This window comes from Neofelis nebulosa, chromosome 2 (assembly GCF_028018385.1).
Source record: "Neofelis nebulosa isolate mNeoNeb1 chromosome 2, mNeoNeb1.pri, whole genome shotgun sequence".
NCBI classification, from domain to species: domain Eukaryota; kingdom Metazoa; phylum Chordata; class Mammalia; order Carnivora; family Felidae; genus Neofelis; species Neofelis nebulosa.
In genome coordinates this window covers 44,505,198-44,518,916 of record NC_080783.1, presented here as the reverse complement: position 1 = coordinate 44,518,916, position 13,719 = coordinate 44,505,198, and the positions used below count along the sequence as shown (strand labels likewise).

At 37.1% G+C, this 13,719-nt stretch overlaps 2 protein-coding genes across 7 annotated transcripts in view; one reads left to right on the top strand and one right to left on the bottom strand.

Annotated features, from left to right (window-relative positions):
- NEMP2 (nuclear envelope integral membrane protein 2) overlaps positions 1 to 13,719 on the bottom strand; it is a 147,957-nt gene that overhangs the window by 91,847 nt on the left and 42,391 nt on the right. Inside the window, exon 9 of one of the 4 annotated variants that reach the window (XM_058711215.1) lies at positions 4,346 to 4,391. The exons of 2 other annotated variants lie outside the window; for them this stretch is intronic. In XM_058711215.1, coding sequence (XP_058567198.1) covers positions 4,355 to 4,391 — 37 coding nt within the window. In that variant the 3' untranslated portion in view covers positions 4,346 to 4,354. Of the gene's footprint in view, positions 1 to 4,312; positions 4,392 to 13,719 lie in introns of those variants that run through there. One more of the 4 variants, XM_058711225.1, reaches the window with a different exon arrangement.
- Positions 1 to 13,719, top strand: part of MFSD6 (major facilitator superfamily domain containing 6) — a 79,840-nt gene that overhangs the window by 56,871 nt on the left and 9,250 nt on the right. The window lies entirely within an intron of this gene.

Genomic DNA, 13,719 nt, shown 5'->3' with positions numbered 1-13,719 from the left:
CTTGCAGGCTTATCCTTTTAGCAGTTCAGCTACCATCTGCAGCAAACATGTTGTTCTGTAAGCAATTGGCAGCACCATATAGAGAAGCAGAAGACATATTTCCTGCCCATAAGGAGCCTGCCATTTATTTTAAAAAGAGACAGTGGGTCTAAGTCCCTAAAAGTATTGCTGGGTACAGTGGAAGGAGTAGGAGAGTTTATGTATATTTCTCAAGATCTCATTTTTAAAGACCTATAGGAATTTTCTCTGTTACTTTTGTACAAGAAACATTTAAACATTCATGGTTGTGATCAAGCATATCTATTTGTTATAAAGATCAAAAACAGATATTTTATGCTCCTTCCTATGCAGGTATTGGTTGTGAATCCTTACTAACTTTGAGATGAATGTGATCAAAATTATTCTTGCTATAAAATGCATTTAAGGCGAGTAAGGCCAGTGTAGTAGGGCTGCTGTAACAAAAGAGGTCCTTCGACGTACTTGAATGGTTTAAGCACTGACAGGTGCAAATGAGGTCTGTGTCAGGTCCTTCTCTGCAGGATGCTCTATCAGTGGGAGCTGGGTTAAGATTTTGATGAAAGATGTTCTTCATTTTTACCAGTAGGAGGGCTTGAACTGATATTTATGAAGTTTTGCTCTTATTTAGTATGCCAATTCAGCCAAATAAGAACTGTGTTTTCCTTCCTCTTATGTTCTGGAAGATCATGGAGACATTATGAAAGGATAGTGCAGTCCTTATCTGACAGCAGCAATTCTAGACATGACTCTAGTCTGTTAGCATCAATATTGGAAATTGTCTGTCTGGCTTAACCCTTGAAACACAAGTCGCTTGCCACATGAATATGTAGGATAGAAAAAATGCTCTGGGTTTAGCTTTTCAGTTGATAAACTGACATATAAAAGTCACTGGTATTAACTGTTAAAATCATTTTTTAAATCAGAATTGTCTTATAAATTTCAGTAGAGCAATTTTATTCTGTGTCACTCCCATGGTTTATTTAGTTACTAAAACTCTTAAATAACTTTTTCTTTGAAATAGGCATTATTTTGTCCACCTAAAATTCACTTTAAATGTCTTCTGCTTCTAGAATCCTCTTCTGGGCATTTTATCCCATACTTGGCTCTTCCTTTTCTGAATTGTTCTTAGATTTATGGACTGTGTTATATAGTTTAGTACTTAATTGCTATCCAATTATTTTACAAATACTAGTTGAACTTCATGATTTAGTTTTAATTCTTTATTTTTTTTTATTTAAATTCATTAGTTAACATACAGTGTAGTCTTGGTTTCAGAAGTAGGACCCAGTGATTTATCTCTTACGTATGACACCCAGTGCTAATCCCTAAAAGTGCCCTCTTTAGTGCCCATCACCCACTCAGCCCACCACCACCCACCTCCTCTCCAGAAACTCTCAGTTTGTTCTCTGTATTTAAGAGTCTCTTATGGTTTGCCTCCCTCTCTGTTTTTATCTTGTTTTTCCTTCCCTTCCTCTATCTTCATCAGTCTTGTTTCTTAAATTCCACATATGAGTGAAATCATATTTGTCTTTCTCTGACTTACTTCGGTTAGCATGATACATTCTAGTTCCATCCACATTGTTGCAAATGGCAAGATTTCATTCTTTTTCATCACTGAGTAATAGTCCACTGTATGTATGTACATGTATATCTATATTGATATTGATATAGATATACCACATATTCTCTATCCATTCATTAGTCCATGGACATTTGACTCTTTCCATAATTTGGCTATTGTTGATAGTGCTGCTATAAACATTAGGGTGCATGTGCCCCTTTGAAGCAGTACACCTGTATCCTTTGGATAAATACTTAGTACTGCAATTGCTGGGTCATAGGGTAGTTCTATTTTTAATTGTTTAAGGAATCTCCACATTGTTTTCCAGAGTGGCTGCACAGGTTTGCATTCCTACCAGCAGTGCAAAAGGGTTCCCCTTTTCCTACATCCTTGCCAACATCTGTTGTTTAATGAGTTGTTGATTTTAGCTATTCTGACAGGTGTGAGGTGGTATCTCATTGTGGTTTTGATTTGTATTTCCCTGACAGTGAGTGATGTTGAGCATTTTCTCATGTGTCTGTTAGTCATCTGGATGTCTTCTTTGGAAAAGTGTCTATTCATGTCTTTTGCCCATTTTTTAATTGGATTATTTGATTTTTGGGTGTTGAGTTTTGTAAGTTCTCTATAGTTTTTGGATACTAACCCTTTATCTGATATGTCATTTGGAAACATCTTCTCCCATTACTTCAGTTACCTTTTAGTTTTGTTGATTTGTTGATTGTTTCCTTCACTGTGCGGAAGCTTTTTATCTTGATGAGGTCTCAACAGTTCATTTTTACTTTTATTTCCCTTACCTCCCTTCGGAGACATGTCAAGTAAGAAGTTGCTGTGGCCTAGGTCAAAGAGGTTGTTGCTTGTTTTCTTCTGTGGGATTTTGATGGTTTCCTGTCTCACATTTAGGTCTTTCATCCATTTTGACTTTATTTTTGTGTATGGTGTAAGAAAGTGGTCCGGTTTCACTCTTCCACATGTTGTCGTCCAGTTTTCCCAGCTGAAGAGACTGTCTTTTTTTCATTGGATACTCTTTCCTGCTTTGTTGAAGATTAGTTGGCCATGTATCTGTGGGTCCATTTCTGGGTTCTCTCTTCTATTCCATTGATCTATGGGTCTGTTTATATGCCAGTACCATACTGTCTTAATGATTACAGCTTTGTAATACAGCTGTAATACAGTTTAAAGTCTGAAATTGTGATGCCTCTAGCTTTGGTTTTCTTTTTCAACAATACTTTGGCTATTTGAGGTCCTTTGTGGTTCCATACAAATTTTAGGATTGTTTGTTCTAGCTCTGTGAAGAATGCTGGTGCTATTTTGATAAAGACTACATTGAATGTATAGATTGCTTTGTGTACTATAGACATTTAACAATACTTGTTCTTCCAATCCATGAGCATGGAATGTTTCTGCATTTCTTTGTGTTGTCTTCAGTTTCTTTCATAAGCTTTCTGTAGTTTTCAGCATATAGATCTTTTACCTCTTTGGTTAGGTTTATTCCTAGGTATCTTGTGGTTTTTGGTACAATTGTAAATAGCATTGATTCCTTGATTTCTCTTTCTGCTCCTTCATTATTGGTGTATAGAAATGCAACCAATTTCTGTACCTTGATTCTATATCCTGCGACTTTGCTGAATTCATGGATCAGCTCTAGCCGTTTTTTGGTGGAGTCTTTTGGGTTTTGCATGTAGAGTATCATTTCATCTGTAAAGTTTGACTTCTTCCTTGCCAATTTGGATGCCTTTTCTTTCTTTTTGTTGTCTGATTGTTGAGGCTAGGACTTCCAGTACTATGTTGAACAGTGGTGAGACTGGACAACTGTGTCATGTTCCTGATCTTAGGGGGAAAGCCCTCAGGTTTTCTCCATTGAGGATGATATTAGCTGTGGGCCTTTCATATATGGCTTTTATGATGTTGAGGTATGTTCCTTCTATCCTCTTGAGGATTTTTATCAAGAATGGATGCTGTATTTTGTCAAATGCTTTTTCTATATCTATTGAAAGGATCATATGGTTCTTATCCTTTTATTAATGTGATGTATCATGTTGATTAATTTGTGAATATTAAACTAGTCCTGAAGCCCAGGAATAAATCCCACTTGATCATGGTGAATAATTCTTTTAATATACTGTTCAATTCCATTTGCTAGTATCTTGTTGAGAATTTTTGCAGCCAGATTCATCAGGGGTATTGACTGTAATTCTCCTTTTTAGTGGGGTCTTTGTCTATTTTGGAATCAAGGTAATGCTGGCTTCATAGAATGAGTTTGGAAGCTTTTCTTCCAGTCCTATTTTTTTGGAATAGTTTAAGGAGAATAGGTGTTAACTCTTCTTTAAATGTCTGGTGAAGGGGTAACTGGATGGCTCAGCTGGTTAAGTGTCCAGCTTTGGCTTAGGTCATGATCTCATCATGAGTTCAAACCCCACATCAGGCTCTCTGCTGTCAGCACAGAACCTCTGTGGATCCTCTATCCCCTTCTCTCTCTGGTCCTCCTCTACTGGCTGTCTCTCTCTCTCTTTCTCAAAATAAATAAACTTTAAAAGAAAAAAAGTCTGGTAGAATTACCCTGTGAAGGCATCTGGCTCAGGACTCTTATTTGTTGGGAGATTTTTATTTTTATTTTTTTATTTTTTGCATTTTTTTAAAATATGAAATTTATTGTCAAATTGGTTTCCATACAACATCCCATGCTCATCCCAAAAGGTGCCCTCCTCAATACCCATTACCCACCCTCCCCTCCCTCCCACCCCCCATCATATAGAGAAAGACAGATACCATATGTTTTCACTCTTCTGTGGATCCTGAGAAACTTAACGCAAGTCTATGGGGGAGGGGAAGAAAAAAAAAGGTTAGAGAGGGATGTTGGGAGATTTTTGATAACTGATTTAATTTCTTTGCTGGTTTTGGGCCTGTCCAAATTTTCTATTTCTTCCTGTTTGAGTTTTGGTAGTGTGTGAGTATCTAGGAATTTGTCCATTTCTTACAGATTGTCCAATTTGTTGGCATATAGTTTTTTCATAGTATTCTCTTATAACTTGTATTTCAGTGGTGTTGGTTGTGATCTTTCTTCTTTTATTCATGATTTTATCCATTTGAGTCCTCTCTCTTTTCTTTTTGAGAAGTCTGGCTAGGGGCTTATCAATTTTGTTTATTCTTTCAAAATACCAGCTTTTAGTTTCATTGGTCTGTTCTGCTCTTTTGGATTCTCTATTATTTCTGCTCTAATCTTTATTATTTCCCTTCTTCTGCTGGCTTTGGGCTTTATTTGCTGCTCCTTTTCTAGCTCCTTTAGATGTAAGGCTAGAGTGTGTATTTGGGACTTTTTTTGCTTCTTAAGATAGGCCTGAATTGCAATGTACTTTCCTTTTAGGACTGCCTTTGCTGCACCCCGAAGGCTTTGGACTATCATGTTTTCATTTTCATTTGCTTCCATGTATTTTTTAATTTCTTCTTTAATTTTCTGGTTAACCCATTCATTCTTTAGTAGGATGTTCTTTAACCTCCAGGTATTTGAAGGCTTTTCAGATTTTTTCTTGTGGTTGATTTCAAGTTTTGTAGCATTGTGATCTGAAAATATGCATGGTATGATCTCTATCTTTTTGTATCTGTTGGGGGCTGATTTGCGACCCAATATATGATCTATTCTGGAGAATGTTCTATGTGCACTTTAGAATAATGTGTATTCTGCTGCTTTAGGATGAAATATTCTGAATATATCTGCTAAGCCCATCTGGTCTGGTGTGTCATTCAGAGCTGTTGTTTCCTTGTTGGATTTTCTGCTTAGATGAATCTGTCTATTGCTGTAAGTGGAGTATTAAAAGTCTCCTACAATAATGTTATTATTATTAATGAGTTTATGTTTGTGATTAATTGACATATTTGGGTGTTTCAAGTTGGGAGCATAAATATTTACAATTGTTAGATCTTCTTGTTGGATAGACCCCTGAATTATGATTTAATGCCCTTCTTCATATCTTGTTACTGTCTTTGTTTTAAAATCTAGTTTGTCTGATATAAGCATGGCTACTCCAGCTTTCTTTTGACATCCACTGGCATGATGGATGGTTCTCCATCCCACTTTTTTTTTTTTTTCCCATCCCCTCACTTTCAATCTGCAGGTGTCCTCAGGACTAAAATGAGCCTCTTTTAGGCAGCATATAGATGAATCTTGTTTTTTTATCCCTTCTGATACCCTGTGTCTTTTGATTGGGGCATTTAGTACATTTACATTCAGAGTGATTATTGAAAGATATGAATTTAGTGCCATTATGCTATCTGTAGATTTCGTGTTTATGGTGATGTTCTCTGGTCCTTTGTAGTCTTTGCTGGTTTCCACTCAGAGTCCCCCTTAGAATTTCTTGCAGGGCTGGTTTAGTGGTTATAAACTCCTTTAGGTTTTGTTTGGGAAAGTCTTTATCTCTTCTATTCTGAATGACAGCTTTGCTGGGTAAAGGATTCTTGGCTTCATATTTTTCCTATTCAGCACATTGAGTATTTCCTGCCACTCCCTTCTGGCCTGCCAAGTTTCAGTGGACAGGTCTGCTACCAACCTTATGTGTCTACACTACACTACAAAAGGTTAAGGACATTTTGTCCCTGGCTGCTTTCAGAATTCTGTCTTTATCTTTGTATTTTGCCAATTTCACTATGACACGTCATGGTGTTGACATGTTTTTATTGATTTTGAAGGGGGTCCTTTGTGCCTCTTGGAGTTGGATGCTTGGTTAGGGAAGTTTTCAGTTATATCCAAATAAACCGTCAGCCCCATTTTCTTGCTCTTCTGCTTCTGGGACTCCTATGATACGGATATTGCTTTGTTTCATGGAATCACTTAGTTCTCTCATTCGCCCCCTAGTGATCTAGTAATTTCCTTTCCCTCTTTTTTTCAGCTTCATTATTTGCCAGTTTTATCTTCTATTTCACCTATTCTCTCCTCTGTCTTCAGTCCTTGCTGTCACTGTATCTAGTTTATTTTCATCTCAGCTATTGATTTTTTAATTCATCTTGACTACTTTTTAGGTCTTTGATCTCTGCAGCAAGGGCTTCTTTGGTGTCTTCTATGCTTTTTTCAAGCCCAGCTAGTAGTCTTATGACTGTTGTTCTAAATTCTTGTTCAGATATATTGTTTACATCTTAAATTCAAAGACCATGCTGACACTTTTTGAATTCTCCAAAGAAACACGCACATAGGAAGATACACTTGATGTTATAATCTGCAAAATGTACTGTAATTGTATTTTCTAATTTTTAAAGTTCTTGAATAATACAGGAAGTTCTATGTCAAAAATTTATAAATATGTAAAGAAAAATTGAAAACTAAATTTAAAAGCTGAATCTTCAATATGATAACTTTTTTCCTAGAATACCATCCTGTCTCCATTGCATATCTATAAAAACATCAGTATGTTTTTAATCATTTACTTATGTTCCCACCTCATTCTATAAATTATTTAAGACAACTTACCAAAATATAATAATATATAGAAACTATAAAGTGCTTAGGCTTGAATTAGACTGTCTTGTATTCCAGCTCTCACCTATAAACTATGTGTTTTGAGGCAAGATGCTAAGCCTTAGACTCTTGTGCTATGGAACAAACTCATATGAGTATTAAATAAACTGATGCATGTGAAGTATTTGGCATATTACACGGCACACAGTTACCTTCAATAAATGTTAGATAATATAACAAAAGTAAAATGAAAAATTATAAATAAATAAAAATCAGGACCAAAGGAAATATAATTTAGAAGATTCTCCTCAAAGAGGTTAAATTGCAATTATGCATTAAAGCCTGGCCATAAATGATTAGTCACTGCACACTGTTCTTAAAGCTTTCTTTGGGAAGTGAAATTTTTACTGTCTTTGATATAACACCAGTTCTCATGTGTAGCTTGATATGGGGAATCACTGAGCATGAGGCATACACTGGTTGGCAAGTTTTGACATTAAACACAGTCAGTTTTGGTGGTAACCTCCTAAAACCTTTTTAAAGGTATGCTGTGGCAATGGTGCCTCCATGTGAAATTCACAAGGGCCCATAAAATATTGTTATATCAGTTATAGACCTTTTTTTTTTAAAAAGCAACTCACATGTCTTTTTAACTTGTAAAGTGAAGCTTATAGAGACTTACAGAAGCTTCATTTCTTTTTTAAAATATTTATTTTTGAGAGAGAGAAAGAGAGGACACATGTGCAGGGGAGGGGCAGAGAGAGAGGGAGATGGAGGATCCAAAGTGGGCTCCACAGTGACAGCAGAGAGCCTGACGCGGGGCTCAAACTCACAAACCATGAGATCATGACCTGACCCAAAGTTGGACGCTCAACCAACTGGGCCACCCAGGCGCCCCTCCTCTGTTCATTTTTACTCATACATGGGATTTGGAATCTTTCTCCAACCTTACCCAGGGCACCTTTTATCTCCAAATGCTTTTTCCTTATACCGCAACATGTGACCACTGCCTGCTTCATTTCATTTCACCATTCTTTTGCTCAGCTGCCATTGTGTGTCAAGCCCTGTGCTAGGTGCTGGATATGTTTATTCTCCTCAAGGAATTCAATGTCTTTTTCTTTCAGGTAAATCCAGGCCCTTTTCACCCATTAGACTATAAACTCCATGGTGGTTAAAGAGGTGTTTTAATGTGTACATTATCAGATTCTCAAAGCAGAGCAGGGGTTCTGGCACATAGTCTGGGTGCTCAGTAAGTGCTATTGAATGAATAGCATGAAGGTGATTCTTGTAGTGCTATATGTTGGTGGATATGGGAGCACTGATCTTTAACAATGTTGTTGTATGTCATATTTAAAGTGTCTTTTGTGCAACACACATATGGTTCATGCAGCTGCTGATAGGTCAACTGCTCTCTGTAAGGTTCTGTGCTTTTTAAAAGGTCCATTGTTGGGGCGCCTGGGTGGCGCAGTCGGTTAAGCGTCCGACTTCAGCCAGGTCACGATCTCGCGGTCCGTGAGTTCGAGCCCCGCGTCAGGCTCTGGGCTGATGGCTCGGAGCCTGGAGCCTGTTTCCAATTCTGTGTCTCCCTCTCTCTCTGCCCCTCCCCTGTTCATGCTCTGTCTCTCTCTGTCCCAAAAAAAAAAAAAAAAAAAAAAAAAACGTTGAAGAAAAATAAAATAAAATAAAATAAAAGGTCCATTGTTGTTGGTGGCCCTTACTTTGGAAGAGACACTGGGCTTGCTTTTTACCTGATGTGAAATGTATCCTTTTCACCTGATAAGAAATGTATCCTTTTCTTCATGGACACATAGTTGGACTCTATTTCCCAGCCTCCCTTGCAGTTAGGTATGACCATTTGGCTAATTCTGTTCAGTGGCTGTGAGCAGGAATGATATGTTTCACTTCTAAACCCAGACCATAAAATTTTCCATGTGCCTTCCTCCACTCCCTACTCTGCCAGCTGGATATATGTACCCAGGGTAACCAGGTGTTGAAGATGGCTGAAGCTCTGTAGGCTGCATCCCTAACAACTACATGGAGCACAGCTGTTACTCTTCCTGACCCATGCCCATTGGGCTTTAGATGAGCAAGAAAATAAAACATCTAATGTATGAAACCACTAAGATTCCAAGGTTTATCCATTACAACAGCTATCATTACCTTAACCAATACAGACTCCTTTTATTGCCAGCCCAGTGGAGATTTTGGTTTTTGGTTTTTGTTTTGTTGTTGTTGTTGTTGTTTTTAGAAAGAGCAGTCTCTTACTTTTCACTATATGGATCTTTCAGAAGCTTTTTTTAACTTTTTTTTTTTTAAGCCCAGCATTTGAGAAGTACCTTGAAGTAACGGACATGTATGCTTTGGTCCATCAATGGAAAGGGTCTGTCACAACTGATTCGGTGTGCCAGTGCTTTGGGGATACTTATGTTTTGTTTAGTGAGCATAAGTCAGTGGCAGAGCAAGAAAAACAAAAGAAAAAATCCCAGTTCTCCAGTATTTTGATTGTCAGTTCTCACCCCTCCCAGCCATTACGATGGCTTTGTAAAAGCCAGGCAGCATTTTACAAAGAGCAGCTGTCTACTGGTGAAGGAAGGATTTTTTTCTTGCTAATACCTGCATACATTTATTGCAGTAGAGCATTTTTCTGGGACAAGACTGAACAATCTTGAAATTCATGTTACAGGATCAGATACCAATCTTGACTATTATAAGGTAAAGAGTTATTTGAGACATATAAAAAACTTGATAATATCAATGATCTGAGCTCTTTGGAAAAGGAGGGGAAGTAGGTGGTAAGATTATACATTTTTTTTTTAATTAGTAGATTTTTGGGGGCATGTTTGATATTATCAAAAAGCTTCTCAAAATAGATAGTTATGTTTACTATATAATACTTACAATAGTTGTTATGAGGGTATATAGTATAGTACTTAAGCACTACTATACCTTCGGTTCAAATCCTGTTCTACTACCCTGTTGTCTATGTGACTTTGGACAAGGCACTTTAATCTCTCTGTGCCTACTTTCCTTTTTTAGAAAAGGGAGAATAAAAATAGTACTTACTACTGGGAAGAATAAATGAGATAATCTATATAAAACACTTAGCACAGGAGCACCTGGGTGGCTCAGTTGGTTGGGTGTCCAACTCTTGATTTTGGCTCCGGTCATGATCTCACTCACGGTTTGTAGGTTTGAGCCCCACGCTGGGCTCTGTGCTGATGGTGCAGAGCCTACTTGGGATTCTCTCTTTCCCTCTTTCTCTGCCCACGCATGCTCTTGCTCTCTCTCTCTCTCTCTCTCTCAAAATAAATAAACTTAAAAAAAAAAACACAGCACAATTCCTGGTAGACTACTATATCATTAATGAAAAAAATTTAATGTGAGTCATACTTATTTCCAGTGGTTCTTGGTTATTCAAATGTAGTGTATTCCCAAACAGTTAAGGTCTTGGATGTAGGTCCTGTGAAGCTATGTCTGTGTTTCTGTTAGGCCTTGTAAGTAATCGTGTGGGACGCTAGTAAAGGTAAGGAATTGACTGAGAGACTAAGAAGCTTCTGTGACTTGTGTGGTCTTTGAGAGTCATTCACTGCCAGTTAACATATGGTATTGAATTGCCACTCAAACATATATATTAAGCACCTCTTATGTGAGTTGGGTGTTTGAATTGCCATTCACAAATATCAGTAGTTTTCTGACAAGTAGCCAAGGAAGGAGAGTCACTTCAAGTACCTTTGTTACTATTACCAGTCAGGGGGCAACATCTTTTTATTCTTAGACTAATCCATCAACCTAGTTATCTCATACTAAAAGGTTTAAAAACTTATAAAAGCTCTAGTGTGAAAACACTTTTACCCATGCCACTGAATAATTTTTTTCATCATATAGAGAATAATCAGCTACTACTTTTTTCATAGTTCTCTAATAAAAGGTAAAATGGATGGAAGCATTTTCTTTTCTCGGCTTCTATCTTTTACCTCCTAAATCTTCTTACAGGAGAGTTTCAGGTAGCACAATTGCTACGATTTTCTTTGTCTTACAAATAAGAAAAATGGCAGAGGGTTTTTAAGTTTCTAGATTGCTTTTTCCTTGTTTTGAAATTAGAGGGCCAGAATACAACTGTAGTTAAAAACACTGTCAAGAGTTTCAGATAATTAATATGATTACTAGAAGTTTGCATATTTAATTTAAGAATAAGAATCACAACTCCATAATTGTCTTTTATATACAAAGGTGTTATTAACCAACCCAGTCCCCTCTTGTGGATTTTTTAGTTTTGCTAGTTTCTTCTCTAGGAAGTGGTATGGATTCTTCTGTTTACATGATATTTTGAAATAAGGTATCTCAGAGAAACCAATTTTAGTTTTATATCTTCCCTGGAAAATGTTGGAGCATACAGGCAGAATGGCTTTCATTCTTTTGCATTTGGTTCCAAAGAAAAAATTTCTACTGTATGGTTTACTATATTTGCCTTAAGTTAATGCCCTGAGTTGCTTTACGGAATGTGGTTCCCAATTATCTTATTAGTCCTCAAAAACAGTAAAGAAACTCTAGAAATCTAACTATAGAGAAGCTTTTACAACTGCCACTTAATACCACCCCCTAAATTCTAATAGTTTAGAACCTTTAAGAATCCTGACTTAAGTCATCCTGCTGGAAGATGCTTTAATTATCTTAGAAGAGTCAGCGTTTTAGAAAACACTTAGAATTTTGAAGAAAAAGAAAGAAACCCTATTTACTGCTAGACTTAAAGTTGATCTAGAATTACAGCAAAAATATATTTGCTATTGTTTTGGTCACATAAATACATAGGCCCATCTCTGTCTGCTTGTAAATCCTGCAGTTGATTGCTCAGACACAGACAAAACGATAGATTTGGCTTCACTATTAAAGTTAATTTATAGTCATTTGATGTGGTTTCAGATCTTTGATGATTCATTTTTAAGAAATGATTTCCACCTCTGTGTTGGATTTTACCATTGAATCTAATTAATTTTGAATATATCTGGGGTGCCTGGAAGGCTCAGTTGGTTAGGTGTCCAACTCTTGGTTTCAGCTCAGGTCATGATCTTGTGGTTTTGTGGTTCATGAGTTTGAGCCCACATCGGGCTTTGTGCTGACGGCATGGAGTCTATTTGGGATTCTTTGTCTCCCTCACTCTCTGCCCCTCCCTGCTCATGTGCTCACTCGCTCTCTCAAAAATAAACATTAAAAAATTTTTTTTGAATACATTCATTTTATTTCTTGGAATATAGGAGTTTTTCCTTAGTGTTGTTAATGAAGAAAAACATGTATCTGAGAAGAAATGGAGTTTAGCAGGATCTTTAATAATATAAAGGGAAGTATTTAAAAGTATTTCCATTGTGTACTACTGTGTCAACATTTATAATTAAGACTATCCAGGAATTACTCAGTTCTGAGAAAGCTGGCATTATCTAAGGTACTGCATGCAGTTGTTTAGTCAGATAAAGCAAATATTTCATTTGACTTCTGTGGAAATTAAGTATGCATACTATTTCTAGTCATCTAAATAACCTGGTTGAAATGATTACTGAAACATATATAAACCTCATAAAAATTATTTCTATTGTTTCAGTTAACTATAGAGCATATAATCTAACATATCCAGCAAAAATAGTGTTTATTCCATTATTGAATAGTGGAATCCACTTAAGTGCAGATCATCCCTGGTAATTTAATTGTATGCTAGACATTGCGAATTTTATTTTTTTGGGTGCTAGATATTTTTGTATTTCTTATAAATATTCTTCAGCTTTGTTCTGGGACACAGATAAATTACTTGGAAATAGTATGATCCTTTTGGGCTTTGCTTTTGAAGATTACTTAGGTGGGACCAGAGCAGTGTTCCCAGTAATTCTAATTCTTTCATAATACTAACACAAGACCCTTTTGAATACTCTACCAATCATGAACTTCCCTGTGTGGTTGAAATAGGTACTATTCCTGGCCCTGTATGGGTTCTGAGTACTGTTGTCTGCGGTGCTTTTGGATGGTTCTTCCCTGGCTGTGGATAGTTTGTACCTATGTTTTTGCTGCAGCACTCTGCTGAATACTTGAGGGTATTCAAGTACCTTGAGGGTACCTGCCAATCCCTCTAGTTTCTGTAAAGCTCTCTCCTCTCTGGTACTCTGCCCTAGAACTCTAGCTGCCTTGGTCTCTCCAGACTGTTAGCTTCATCTCAACTCAGTAGCTCCCCCTCTATGCCTTGCAGCTATTTTTTTTTAAGTTTATTTATTTGTTGCAGGGAAGGGGGGGTGCACAAAGACAGGGAGAGAGGGAGAGAGAGAATCCTCAGCAGGCTCCATGCCCAGCGTGGAGCCCAAAGTGGGGCTCTAACTCATGACCATGAGACCATGACCTGAGCCAAAACCAAAAGCCCAACGCTTCACTGAGTGAGCCACCCAGGCGCCCCTGCCTTGAGGCTTTTGAACTCTAACCAGGCAGTAAGCTGGGGCTCCTCATTTGTTTCCCATCAATCAGAGATCAGTCATTATTGTTGATATCCAGTGTCTTGGGAACTATATTTCATATATTGTGTCCAATTTTTGGTTGTTTCAGAAGGAGGGCAAATCCAGTCCATTATTTCGTTTTTGTCAGAAGCAGACTAATGTCAGATTAAATATTAAGTGATTATTAATCTTCTAGTTTAATTTTTCAAAACCTAGGTTATGAGTTTCTG